This window comes from Mesoplodon mirus (genome assembly GCF_964341445.2).
Source record: "Mesoplodon mirus genome assembly, chromosome: 15".
NCBI lineage: Eukaryota > Metazoa > Chordata > Mammalia > Artiodactyla > Ziphiidae > Mesoplodon > Mesoplodon mirus.
In genome coordinates, this window is record NC_138991.1 from 43,814,619 (window position 1) to 43,827,096 (window position 12,478).

A 12,478-nucleotide genomic window follows, 5' to 3' on the forward strand; every position below is an offset into this window, starting at 1 on the left:
CAAGGGGACAGTGGCTACTCCTCAGCTTCCTGGACCAAAGTACAGGGAGTGAGAGTGGGGGACCAGTTTTGATGAGGTGATTCAAACACTCCTTTATTGAGTCTTTAAAAATAAATCCCTGTAAACACTTTAAACTGGGAATGTGAAGCTGAGAAGTAGAATCCCAATAACTTGTGTCCCTGGGAGCTGCGAGTCTTCTCCGAAGAAAGCTGCTTCTGCTCTGCAGGCAGAGTTGGGGGTGGGTATGCTATATATGCTTTCTACAAGTGGAAAGTCCTGGGGACGGGGAGCTCAGTTGCTCTCGCCATCACTGCTGATGATGCCACGCATATGTGACCAGTCTGGGGGTGGGGGGCGGGGCCGCTCTTCCTCTGAGTCCAGGGTCCTGCGGTATAGTTCCCCCGGTAGGGCTGCTTCTCCTGCAGGGTTCCAGGCTGTGCGTCTGCGTGGCCGGCCTAGAGGGGAGGAGAAAGCAGGAGATGAGTGCTCTGAGAAAGTCCATGCCCCATCTGCTCCTGGAGAGTGGAAGGAAGCCCCTCACCTGAACCACTGATGATGTTGGTAATGTCCAAGGAGGCTACCTCAGCTGCCTCTTCCCGCTGCTCCTTCAGGGCCCGACACTTCTCTAAGGAAGGGTTACCTGGGGCAGAAGAAGCTCGTGGTCCTCTCCTGCCCAGCAGCCAAGGCCTTCTCCTGCAGCCCCCAGGGCACGCCCAGCCTCACCTTTCATGCCCAGGGCTTCCAGCTCTGCCCGGAGAACACTCAGGCGTTCCTTGTGTGAACGGCAGGAGCCCAGCAGCTTCTTGTAGTTTCGATGAGCCCCACAGGCCCGAATGTAGCGCTTTAGCCTCATCACAGATGGGTGGTCCTCACCAGGGCGACCAGAGCCAGCCTGGCAAGGGAAGATAGCAGCTGAAGGCCAAGCCTTTTGGGCTTGAGTCAGGGTCTCCCTCTTCCTTGATGGTAGCCTCCCACCCCATCTTCAACCCTCACCTTCCTGCCTTTATGTTCTGGACTGCCATCTGTGGAAGAGGAGGAGGAGCTTCGTGTCCTGCCTTTCTTGGAGCTCTTCTTGGAAGAGCGGTTCTTCCTCTCCTTCTTGGGGGTCCCCTCTGCCTCGCTGTCACTCACCTCCTTCTCCGAGTCACTTGCCTCGCCATTGATACTGCCCACGTTGGCTGTCTTTCCAGTAGTTGGTGTCATCTTCCTCCAGCTGTCTTCCCCATCCTCCTCACTGCTTCCACTCTGCCTTTTCCCACCCTTCGACTGGGTCTTGTCTTTGCTCTTCCTCTGCACTAGGGGCTCTTCATCTTCCCCACTGCTATCCCCGCTGCCTGCTGCTGATCTTTCCTTCTGTTCCTCTCTGTCCCCCGGGTATCCCAGCAGTCTTGCTGCCCTGCTTTTCTGCTTACAGCTCCTCTCCTCCCGAGAGGAGGACCTTTGACCTCCACTGCTCTGGGCTGTGAGTTTCCAATCCTCTTCTTCCTCTCTGTTCTCTTTTTTCTTGGCTAGGGTCTCCTCCTCCTCACTCTCCTTTTCACTTTCCTGGTGGCTTTTAGCTCCTTTCTTTCCCTTTGCCTTCTTTCCTGGCCCCTGGGCACTTTCCTCACTGTCTTCACTCTCCTCCCTGGCCTGTTTCCTACTGGCTGAGGCCTTGCCTGGTGCCTGCTTGTTCTTTGTCCCAGGCTTCTTTCTAGTCCTGCCCTTGGATTCCTTTTCTCCTCCTCCTCCTTCTCTTCCTCTTCCTCATCTTCCTCTTCCTCACTGCTTTCTTCTTTCCAGACCTTACTCTTTCTGGCAGAGCCCTCTTCCTCCTCCTCACTGCTCCCCTTCACTTCCTTCTCTAATCCCATCTTTGCAGTCAGGTCCCTTTGCTGTTCTTCCTCATCACTGCTCTCCTCAATTGCTTTCTTTGAGGCTCGCTTTGGATTCTCATCCTCGGCTGGACTGACTTCTGCTGCCATCCCATTCTTTGCTGGGAGGCTGAAGCAGTCTGGACTGGAGGCTGCAGAGCTGGGCTCTGGAATGTGGAGAGAAGAGAAGGTTGGGACAGGTTCCTCCTGTCCCTTCTCCCTCCACTTGGGATTGGTTGCCTTGAATCCTGCTCTGATGGAGGGAAGGGCAGTAGGAAACCTCTCAGTCCACCCTGTTCCTGGTTCCTGACTCACGGGCCACGCACCCTCACCTACGGCCTTGTAACATAACACACGCACAATAAATACCTTTAGCATGAACCAACTATGCACAAGGCACTAACCTGACTCCGAATTGAAACGGAACCTTTTTCTCGCTGGGTCACGGCAGGGGATGGGAGACCTCTTGGCCTTCTTGGCAACGTCGAGCCTCTTTTCCCTGCCACCGGCTTCATCCACCTGTGTGTGCATCAACAGAGCATCACGTGTACCAAGGTTGTGTTCTGCCCCACCGCTCTCAGGCCCCTCCTCCACGGCCACAACCCCCTCCCCTGCGGTGGCCCAGGCTCGGGCCCACACCTGCATCTTCAGCAGCTCCTCCTCCACTAGCCGCTTCAGCGCCTGCTTCTCCTCGGGTTCCAGGTGGTCGCGGCCCGCGTGAGCCAAGAACCTCCGCCGCACGATGGAGTGCGTAAGCGTGCTGCGGAAACACGTGTCACGACGGAGTCCCCGTCCCGCCCCTGCCCTTTACAACCCCGCCTCCAACCTCCGGTGCACCTGAGGTCCGGGCGGCCTTGGAAGAAGCTACGGGTGAACTCCTGCATCTCATTCTCCCGAGCCATTTTGCTCCACCTGATATTGGCGGCTCCCGCCTTTTTTCTTCTCGGCCTCCGTCTACGCGTTTGACAGGAGCTTGCGCACGCGCAGTATCGTGGCGCCGTGAGGTGGAGGACCGTTGAGTATCCGTTACGGGCCGCTTGGACCCAGAACTTTGCGAGACAAAACTTGCCTTCCCCGAGCAGTTGGAGAGTCTCGCGGTTCCTTCCTTTTCTTAGAACGAATCTCTTTTGAAGGAGAATTCTCGTTAGAAACCGATTGGGAACCGGCTACACCTTTGGATGTAACAATCAACCCGCGACGCTGCCTCCGTTCGTGGTCACGGGCAGCAACTAGGCATCTGTGATTTTGAAAGACGGAAGGAAAAGGGCGTCCTCGCCAGGAGACTAGGAACCCCAGGAGGAATGTCTTCTCGTGGCTTCAAATCGCTAAGCACATTTCGAATCAGTGAGGGTGCCCTCCAGCGTCCGCCATCTTTGTGACATCATCGCGTCGCCGCGGCGCCATTTTTAGCGTATCCCCTGGAAGCAACGTTCCTTTCCCGGTATTCCCCAGAAGGGTAGCCGGTGTGGTTACGATCCCTGGGCGCGGGGCACGCCGGGAGTTGTAGTCCCAGCGGACACAGCCCTGCGGACTCTCCGGAAGTGGAGGTGGGAGAGGCCGGGCTGAGCCGGCTCGGGGTAGCCCGGCTCCCGGCCAGTGCTGGGGCGCTTCTCTCGGGGCGGGTCATGAACGGGCCGGCGGACGGCGAAGTGGACTACAAGAAGAAATACCGGAACCTGAAGCGGAAGCTCAAATTCCTCATCTACGTGAGTGCTGGGGTGGTAAGGCGGTGGGGGGTGAGGCCTGGTGCCCGTAGGACTTCAGTTTACCTTTGTGTGAAGAGAGTAGGGTGAGCTGTGGCCGGCGTCCGGGCTCCGTTTACGGACGACCGTTGGCTCAGCTCCCACCTTGCCCGTAATACAGGAACACGAGTGCTTCCAGGAGGAACTGAGGAAGGCGCAGAGGAAATTGCTGAAGGTGTCCCGGGACAAGAGGTGAGACACGCTGAGGGGAGGAGGGAGGCCAGTGGGTGATGTGGCTCCTATGGATCTGCATTCGGACCCCATCCTGGAATGGGCCACAAATGCATGATGCCTGCCTCGGAGCTGTTGTGAGGCTCCAACAGGCCAGCTGGAAGGGACGAGGGCCCTGGAGAACATTGCAGAGATGGGAATAAACACTCTGGTTCTCTCCGCCCCTTCCCTCAGTTTCCTCCTAGACCGACTTCTGCAGTACGAGAACGTGGATGAAGACTCTTCTGGTGAGCAAGGTCATGAAAAATTGGTGGAGGACATGCTCCTGGCACTCCAGCAAGCTTCCTGGGCCCTCCCTTTAGGCCTCGGAGGCCAATACAGCCTCCAATGGTTCTTAAGCCTAGTCGCTTATCCTCCTCCTCACTATTCTTTCACTCAAGTATGAGTGAGTATCTGCTGTATTTCAGGCAATGAGCTTTGCACAGAGGATACAGTGGTAACCAAGATGGATAAAGCCTCTTGGAATTTGTATTCTTGTTGGGGGTAGTAAGTAAGCAAAGAAATAAACTAGAATTTTAGATTTGAGGAAGAAAATCAGGGTTACGTGGTAGTGATTGGAGTAGAACGGGGGTTGATAAACTTTCTCTGTAAAGGGCCAAGTAATAAGTATTTTAGGCTTTGCAGAACGTACAATTTCTGTTGCTCCTATACAGCTCTGCCTTTGTAGTGCAGAAACAGCAATAGGTGAGGTGTAAATAAGTGAGCATGGCTGTGTTTCAATAAAACTTTATTTATGAACACTGAAATTTGAATTTCATAAAACTTTCACGTCGTGAAATATTTTTCTTGGAGTTTCTTTTCCCCCAACCATTTAAAAATGTAAAAGCCGTTCTTAGTTTACAGACCATACAAAAGCAGATGGCAGGCAACATCTTAATAAAGAATTCAAGAAAGGCTTTTTTCAGGAAGTAATGTTGGAGCTGGGACCTAGATAAGAAGATGTGAAGATGAGTGAGAGATTTCCCACAGAGGGAGTCACAGATGCAGATTCCCTGAGGTAAAAACGTACCAGGTTTTTTGAGGAGAAGGGCTGAAGCACATAAAGCACTGTTCTCAGACTTTTTTTGAGCACGGTTTATAACCAATAATATATTTTATATCGTGACCAACCCCCACGTACTTAACTTGCTTATAAAACAAAATTTAGTGAAATAATGTTAAGAGCCCTATGTGCAGTTCTGATACTTTTTAGACTGCTTTTTTTTTTTTTTCCATTTAATGCTGGTTGTAAATCAATAAGTTGAATTTGTGACCCACTATTGGGTTGATACCCACAATTTGAAAAAGTCCTAAGGTGGGCCTTTGTGGCCCAGTTTTTCTCATAAGCCATGTCACATGCAATCACCTCTCTCCATAGTGTCTAGAGCAAGGGTCAGCAAACAGCCAGCCAGATTGCTTGTTTTTGTTTTGTTTGTTTGTTTGTTTGTTTGTTTGTTTATGGCCGCGTTGGGTCTTCGTTGCTGCGCGCTGGCTTTCTCTAGTTGCAGCGAGTGGGGGCTACTCTTTGTTGCGGTGCGCGGGCTTCTCATTGCAGTGGCTTCTCTTTTTTTTTTTTTTTTTGCTGTACGTGGGCCTCTCACTGTTGTGGCCTCTCCCGTTGCGGAGCACAGACTCCGGACGCGCAGGCTCAGCAGCCATGGCTCACGGGCCCAGCTGCTCCGCGGCATGTGGGATCTTCCCGGACCAGGGCACGAACTCGTGTCCCCTGCATCGGCAGGCGGACTCTCAACCACTGCGCCACCAGGGAAGCCCTGCAGTGGCTTCTCTTGTTGCGTGCGGAGCACGGGCTCTAGGCGCGCGGGCTTCAGTAGTTGCAGCTCACGGGCTTAGATGCTGCACGGCATGTGGATCTTCCCGGACCAGGGATCGAACCCATGCCCGCTGCATTGGCCAGCGGATTCTTAACCACTGCCCCACCAGAAAAGTCCCCAGATTGCTTGTTTTTGTAAATAATGTTTTATTAGAACATGCAACACCTATTCATTTACATATTATAGGAAGACAGTAGATGAGGTCAAAGAAGTAGGTAGGAGCCAACTCATGTAGGTCATGGCAAAACATTTGGCTTTCACTCTAACTTTTCATTGCCTTCGTGTTCCTTCCTGGAGGTCTTTCAGTTAACTTCCTTTTGGAGGGGGACTTCGGGATAGGAGGCTTGAGGGAACCCAGCCTGTTTATGATCAGAGTGGGATATAGCTGAGAAACAAGAGCCAGAGACATAAGCCACCACTTATCTCCTGGAGAAGCCCACAGTGTGGTCAGGGAGACACCCACATATGACACGTCCTAGCAGAGTGAGGAGAGCCGTGACCAGTGAGGGTAGAGGGTTCTGGAAGAGGCAGCCATCAACTGGGCCTGAGGGATTCTGGGAGACTTCTCAGAGAGGTGGCATTTAATCTGCTTCTTAAAGGATCTATCTGAGCAGAGAAATCGGGAATAGCATATTTTACGTGCAAATGGTTATCTGTTAAGTGAATGATGGGCTTTCTAGATAGAGGCACAAATCTGGGGAATGAATTTTGGTTTTGAGAAAATAGGTTGGTGTGATGTGAAGAATACAGTTTGGTTGGGAGACCAGAAAGGTGGGTTGGGGCTATATTAAGAAGCACTTCAAATGCTTCCAGGCATTGGGAAGGATATGATCAGTTTTGTGTTTTAGGTTGTTCTGCGGTTGGGGAGGACAGTGGGTGGCAGGAGAGGTGAGATTGCTTAGCAGGCAATTTTGACATGGTGGTGACCTGACCTCATGACAGTTGGAATGGGGAGCAGTGGGTGAAGGTAGGAGAGACTTGGGGGGCAAATTACCAGGACCCTGCATATGTGGAGTGGGGCAGAGGTAAGCGCTGGACAGCTTAGAGGCGAATAAGGAGAGAATAGCATAAAATGGTCAGGAGTCGGAGGCCTGGGCTCAAGTCCCAGTCCAACACCTTCCTCTCTGAGCCTCCGTGACTGCATCTGAAAAGCGGAGGTGACGTCTTCCCTTTCCTCCTTGGATAGTTCTGAAGACAAGGAGAGGCAGTGAATGTCAAGCACCTGTTCAGAGCCTGGCACATAGAAAATGCTTGACAGTATGTTTACCGTGGAGGAGTCCAGGCAGGAAGTAGGTCATAAAGGACATTTTAAGCAGCTGGGGAAGCTGTGGACCTCCCCAGAATAGCACCTGTGTGCCCTTCAGATTCCCCAGAACCCTTCCGTAGAGTTGAGATTACGCCCCTCTGGGGTAGACGGGACTCCCACCCACTACTTACCAGCCCTCCCCCTCACAGACTCAGATGCCACTGCATCTTCAGATAACAGCGAGACAGAGGGGACACCCAAGTTGTCGGACACGCCAGCCCCTAAGAGGTGAGAAGAAGCCATCATTCTTCCCTGGAGGTGGGGGGTGGTTGGAGAGGGTACCTGGGCTGCCTCTTGCCTCTGACCCCCTCCCCTGTCCTTTCTCCAGGAAGAGAAGCCCTCCGCTGGGGGGTGCCCCCTCCCCCACCAGCCTCTCCCTGCCTCCTTCAACAGGGTTTCCCCTTCAGGCCTCTGGGGCCCCCTCCCCATACCTGAGCTCGGTGAGTTGGGGTCAAGGGTGGGAAATGGTCAGATGCCTGGGAATAAGGTGGGCATCATTTGGGCAGAGGGTCCAGGCCTCAGGGTGAAGCCAGCCCAGCACCAAGAACATCTGTCTGGGTGTGGCCAGCAAGCGTCCCTCGGAGGGGTGTGAGTCGGGGCTGCCTACTTCTCTCTGGTGTAGGAATGGGGGACAGACGTGACTGAGGAGAGGAGACCCCAGGACACAGTCCTGCTGCTGTCCCCTCCCGTCTGTTCTCAGGAGCCACACTCATCACCATCTCTTGTTTTTCCATTCTTCCTCCTGTTTGCATTTCTTCCTTCTGCCCCCACCCCATCCACTCCATTTCCCATCTCCATCCCCTCACTCCTGCCTGCAGCTGGCTTCCCCCACCTACCCCCCATTCCCTTCTGACTACCTGGCCCTGCAGCTGCCCGAGCCCAGCCCCCTGAGGCCCAAGCGGGAGAAACGGCCCCGCCTGCCCCGGAAACTCAAGGTACCCTGTTTGGGGGACGTTAGGGAGGGGCCAGAACGGCAGGACAGCCACCTGAGGGAGGCTCAGGACGGCTGGGGGCCTGTCCGAGAACTTTGAAGGGCTGATTTGGGGCTGCTGCTGATGGGGACCCAGCCCAGGGTTAGGCACTGAGGGGCGGGTCCCAGAAGTCCTGGCTCACAGGCTCCCTGTGAGACCAGTCAGGGCAGGCCCAGGCTGGGGGAGCTCAGAGTGAAGATGGCTGGGGGCCAGGCTCATTTTCACAAGTGTTCTGTATTGCCAGGCAGCCCCCAAGGAGGGGCAGAGTTGTGGGGTCTAGAATCAAGTCAAGGTTGCACCACTTAAAAACCATGTGACCATGATCCTCTAGGTCTCAGATTGTGTGTCTGTAAAGTGAGTGATCAAACCATGTGTAATCAGCCAGTGTTGTGGAGCATCTGCTGTGTACTAGGCACCATGCTAGGTGCTGCAGATACAATAGCGAACAAAACAGAAATCCCTGCTTTCATGGAGCCCACGTTCTTGAAGGTAGGCAGGAAACAAGCAAGATAAAAAGGTGACAGTGTAGAAAGATAGATTCAGGTAAAGAGCGTGGAAAACACCAGAGTACATGGGGCTGATATTTACAGTGGGGTGGTCAGAGACTTAAAGGAAATGAGCAAAGCCCTCTGGCTCTCTGCAAAGTGTTTCATTCAGGAAGAACCAGCGCAGGGGCCCTGGGGGTGGGTACGTGTTCGGCTTCTTCAAGGACTAGGAAGGAGGCCAGTGTGGTCGGAGGAGAGGGAGAGGGAGAGTGACCAGAGAGCAGGTCAGAACAGCACCTGAGGGGCAAGGCTGTGGAGGGCCTCGGAGGTGTTGGGAAGTTTTGGGCTGGTACTGTGAGTGAAACGGGAGCCACTGGAGAAGGTGGGGCAGAGGGGTGTCTGATCTGATTGACGTGTTAAGCAAATTGCTTGACACTGCAGTGAATAGGCTGGTGGGTGGGGGGTCAGGATGGAAGTGAGGAGACCAGTGAGGAGGCTCCTGCAGTCAACCAGGCAGCAAGGGGGACGGGTGAAAAGTGGGTGATGGGTCTCTTTCAAAGAATGAGCCCCAGGAAGAGCCGTGTGGGCTGTGAGAGAGAGGGGCGTTGAGGGTGACTCCAGGGGTTTTGGCCTGAGCAGCCAAAGAAGTGGCCCTTTTCTGAGTCGGGGAGGACTGGGAGGAACAGGTTTGGGAAGGAAGGTGAGTTTGGCTTTGGATGTCTTGAGATGCTCTCTGGAAATGTCAACGAGACAACTGGGTAACGTGAGCCTGGGCCGCACGGGGGGCGTATTTGGAAGTCACGGGCAGGGAGGTGGATGGCAAGGAGAAGAGGTCTCTGCACCCTGAGCCCCGGGAGAGATGAGGACACGGAAGGCACAGTGCCCTTCCAGCTCTGAGTCAAAGTGAAATAAGGACCGGGCTGGCAGCTCTCAAGTTGGGTGAACTGTAGACTCGAGACTCTGGAGCCAGAAGTGGAATGGGAGCCCTGCTTGTGGTGATTAGGAGTGTGGGTTCTGGAGTTTTAACCCCAGCTCTGCCACTTCCTCCCGCATGACCTTGGCCCTTGAGCCTGGAAGATGAGTAGATAATGGGTGACAATACTGCTCAGCTCCTGCTTCACGCTACTTGGCAGGGGTTCTGCTTCCTGGGCCGGGCGGACTGGTGGAGAAGGCACGGGCCAGAGAAACCTGGAGCCGAGCGTGGAGGTGTGGCGTGGTGTGCGCTTGGCAGTTCAGGGCTCTGAAGTGCTGGCTCGAGACGCAGAGGCGTGTCAGGGAGCTGGTTCGGGGCAGGCAGGGGAAAAGGGCCCAAACCAATGGCGGTGCATGGGGGAGGGGATAAATCAGGGATGGCCTCAAAGAACAGGTGACATTTGAGCCCAGGGTGAGATTTGGATATTCAGTCTGAGGCAGTTGTGGAAGGAAGGCGGGACACGGCAAAAGTGGTGTTTGGGCTGGAGCCGGAGGGGTGAGAGCGAACAGCGTAGGAAAGATAGGGTGGGTCAGGTCATAGAAGGCTGGGTGTCCTGTGAGGAGAGTGGGGGTCCCTGAAGTTTCTGGGTGTGGTGGTGTGAGGAGAGGGGAGGGGACGCTGTGAAGACTGAAGCAGGTCAGTCAGGAGCCTGGGCCTCACCCATTTTAGCTGAGTTTCCTCCACGCACTCGCCATGCGACTTGGGCGCATCATTTAACTCTCGGAGCCTCCACTTGCTTCTCTGTTCTGTGGGGTCGTTGTGAGGATAAAATGAGTTAAGAGAGAGAAAACACTTAGCCCAGTGCCTTGTCCCTAGTACGCCACAGATAAGCATTCGCTACCGTGGGTCACGCTGAGGAGGCCATGAAGTCAGTCCAAGCAGGGGTAGGACATGGGGCCTCGGGTAGGTAATCAAAAGGTGGTGGCCAGAGGAGGGGGACAGTCATGCCGCTAGCCTTTTCAGTCGTGCGTGCGCATCTGCTCCCGTGTGTGCACGTGAGTGCCTGATACTGGGTGCGAGGGCGCTGTTCAGAGCTGGGCTTCCTGTCTGTCTACAAACCCACTCTGGCCCTCCATGCCACCCTAGGAACAGCGGCGTTGAGGGGCCCGCCTTGAGAAGCAGAGAGTAGGCCACAGGGGCCCGAATGTGTTAAGGCAATCAGAAGGGCCACTGTGAAGACCACTGCCATCTCCCCACCCCAGGGCCAGACTGGACACTGCCTGGTGGGGACCTGGCAGGCCTGTGCTTTCAAACCTCCATTTCCAAGCCTCCGTTTCCTCCTCTGGCTGATGACCTCTCCTCCCTTCCAGGGTGGTCGGAATGGTGAGAGATCATTAATGGAAGTCACCTGGCACATAGTAGGTGCTCAGTTTGTGCCCACAGGCAAAGCAGGAGGCCCACAGAGCTCTGGGAAGGATTCAGAAGGACCTGGCAGGGGTGGGGCTGGAGGGCTGGGCAGGACAGAGGCCACTTCCTAGCCTCAGAGCACAAAGCAGGACCTTTGACAAATAGAAAAGGACAGTCCAGGTGGAAGGACTGGCGTGTTCTCAGGCAGTGCCTGTCCTGAGTGCAACGAGGAGCCGGAGGCCCTCGAGTAGAGGAGTGACACACTCAGGTTTGTGTTTTAGAGAGCTTACTCTGACTGCAGTGCGGAGGAGGAGCTGGATCTTGGAGAGGCTGAAGGCAGGGAGTCCAGTTAGGAAGCTGGTCCTGTAGCCCAGGTGAGCTGAGAGGAGGGCCTGGCCTAGGCCAGTGGCTGTGGGGATCCCAAAGAGGGGCCCCTCCCAGATACAAGAGGTAGAAGCCTCACACGGCAGGGGGTGAAGACCTTTGACACCTTCCACCGAACCAGTGAGCCTCTCAGGAGGAGGGAGAGGAGGCCAGTGTGGCAGGTGGTATTGGAGGTGCCTGGAGGCGGGCAGGCAGGCACTCCAGGCTGGCTCTGGCTCTGGCTCTGGCTCTGGCTCTGGCTGCTATCCCAGGGGCAGCCACAGTGCCTTACTGGCAAGGGCAGGGCCCAGCCTTTCCCTCCTGGTTTCCTGTGAGACTCCCTCCACCGCCACCCTCATCAGCACTTCCATCACCACCCCTCACCCCCACACACTTGCTGGTGTGAGACTCTGCAGGGCTGAGGTGGGGCAGGCTCCCTGATTCCAGCCGTGGCTGGTCTGGCTGTGTCCACTACCCCTTGAATGAGCCTTTGCCCCCTTCCCCATCCCCTGGAACTGTCTTACGGGGCAGTGCCAGCCTCCTGGAGGTCCCAGTGCCTCCCTGATAGGCCCTCCCTGTGTTTCTCCCCACTGCTGCAGATGGCGGTAGGACCCCCCGACTGCCCCGTGGGAGGGCCGCTGACCTTCCCAGGCCGGGGTTCTGGGGCCGGCGTGGGGGCAGCCCTGGCCCCACTGCCCCCACCCAAGATGCCTCCCCCTACGATCCTGAGCGCCGTCCCTCGGCAGATGTTCAGCGACGCGGGCAGCGGGGACGACGCCCTGGACGGGGATGATGACCTGGTGATCGACATCCCGGAGTGAACCCCTCTGCCCGACCCCCTGCCCAGCGCCCTCTGTGTCAGCACACGTGAGCCCCCAGCTTCCGCAGAGACGTTTATTGACGCCCGGTTGCCATGCTGTGGCCACTGACACAATCAGAAAAGGCGTAAACATGCATGAATGTCCCCCGGAAGGTGGGCCCTCTCCAGGGAGGGCAGGGGCCCTGCCTTCACATCCCAGCCCAATCCAGGGGACAGTTATTTAAATGAGTGGCCAGGTGCATCTGCCACCTCTCAGAGAGGCAGAGACCCTGCGGTGGCCCCCCACTTAAAAGGGCAGCTGTACAGGGCTCGGTGGTGGTGTTTTTTAATGAAGATTCTGCATTAAAGGAGTGGTTCTTTTTTTGTGTATCATTTTCATTTTTGGAAACTTCCTCCTCCAAACCCCCCCTAATCCGACCTCCTCCCTGGAGGGGAGGGGGCCGGGCAGCCTGGAGAGGCAGGAGAGAGGAACAGCAGCCGGGTCCTTGGGGCAGGGGCACTGTGGGATCCCCCCTGCAGGTGCGCTCTGGATGGGTGGTTTGCATATTTGTCTGCTGGAGCGAGTCAGGCAGGAGG

General features: G+C 55.5%; 2 protein-coding genes across 4 annotated transcripts; one reads left to right on the forward strand and one right to left on the reverse strand.

Moving 5' to 3' along the window:
* Window positions 1-67: 67 nt before the first annotated feature.
* HIRIP3 (HIRA interacting protein 3) lies at window positions 68-2,819 on the reverse strand. The gene is given in 8 exon segments (XM_082645612.1): window positions 68-455; window positions 542-640; window positions 724-892; window positions 994-1,719; window positions 1,722-2,020; window positions 2,258-2,372; window positions 2,493-2,613; window positions 2,691-2,819. Coding segments are annotated over 8 exon segments (1,758 nt in total). The 5' UTR covers window positions 2,756-2,819; the 3' UTR covers window positions 68-291.
* A 613-nt stretch (window positions 2,820-3,432) lies between these two features.
* INO80E (INO80 complex subunit E) lies at window positions 3,433-12,263 on the forward strand. Of its 3 annotated transcripts, XM_082645616.1 has the most exons (8): window positions 3,433-3,559; window positions 3,717-3,787; window positions 4,001-4,053; window positions 7,093-7,171; window positions 7,272-7,383; window positions 7,762-7,878; window positions 11,001-11,093; window positions 11,682-11,762. In XM_082645616.1, exons 1-7 carry the CDS (start codon window positions 3,479-3,481, stop codon window positions 11,070-11,072), a joined length of 585 nt encoding a protein of 194 aa, XP_082501742.1. In that variant the 5' UTR covers window positions 3,433-3,478; the 3' UTR covers window positions 11,073-11,093; window positions 11,682-11,762. The 3 variants fall into 3 exon arrangements, with proteins under 3 accessions (XP_082501742.1, XP_082501740.1, XP_082501741.1); XM_082645614.1 differs by lacking the exon at window positions 11,001-11,093 and having other exon boundaries at window positions 11,682-12,263; XM_082645615.1 differs by lacking the exons at window positions 7,762-7,878; window positions 11,001-11,093 and having other exon boundaries at window positions 11,682-12,263.
* Window positions 12,264-12,478: the final 215 nt, after the last annotated feature.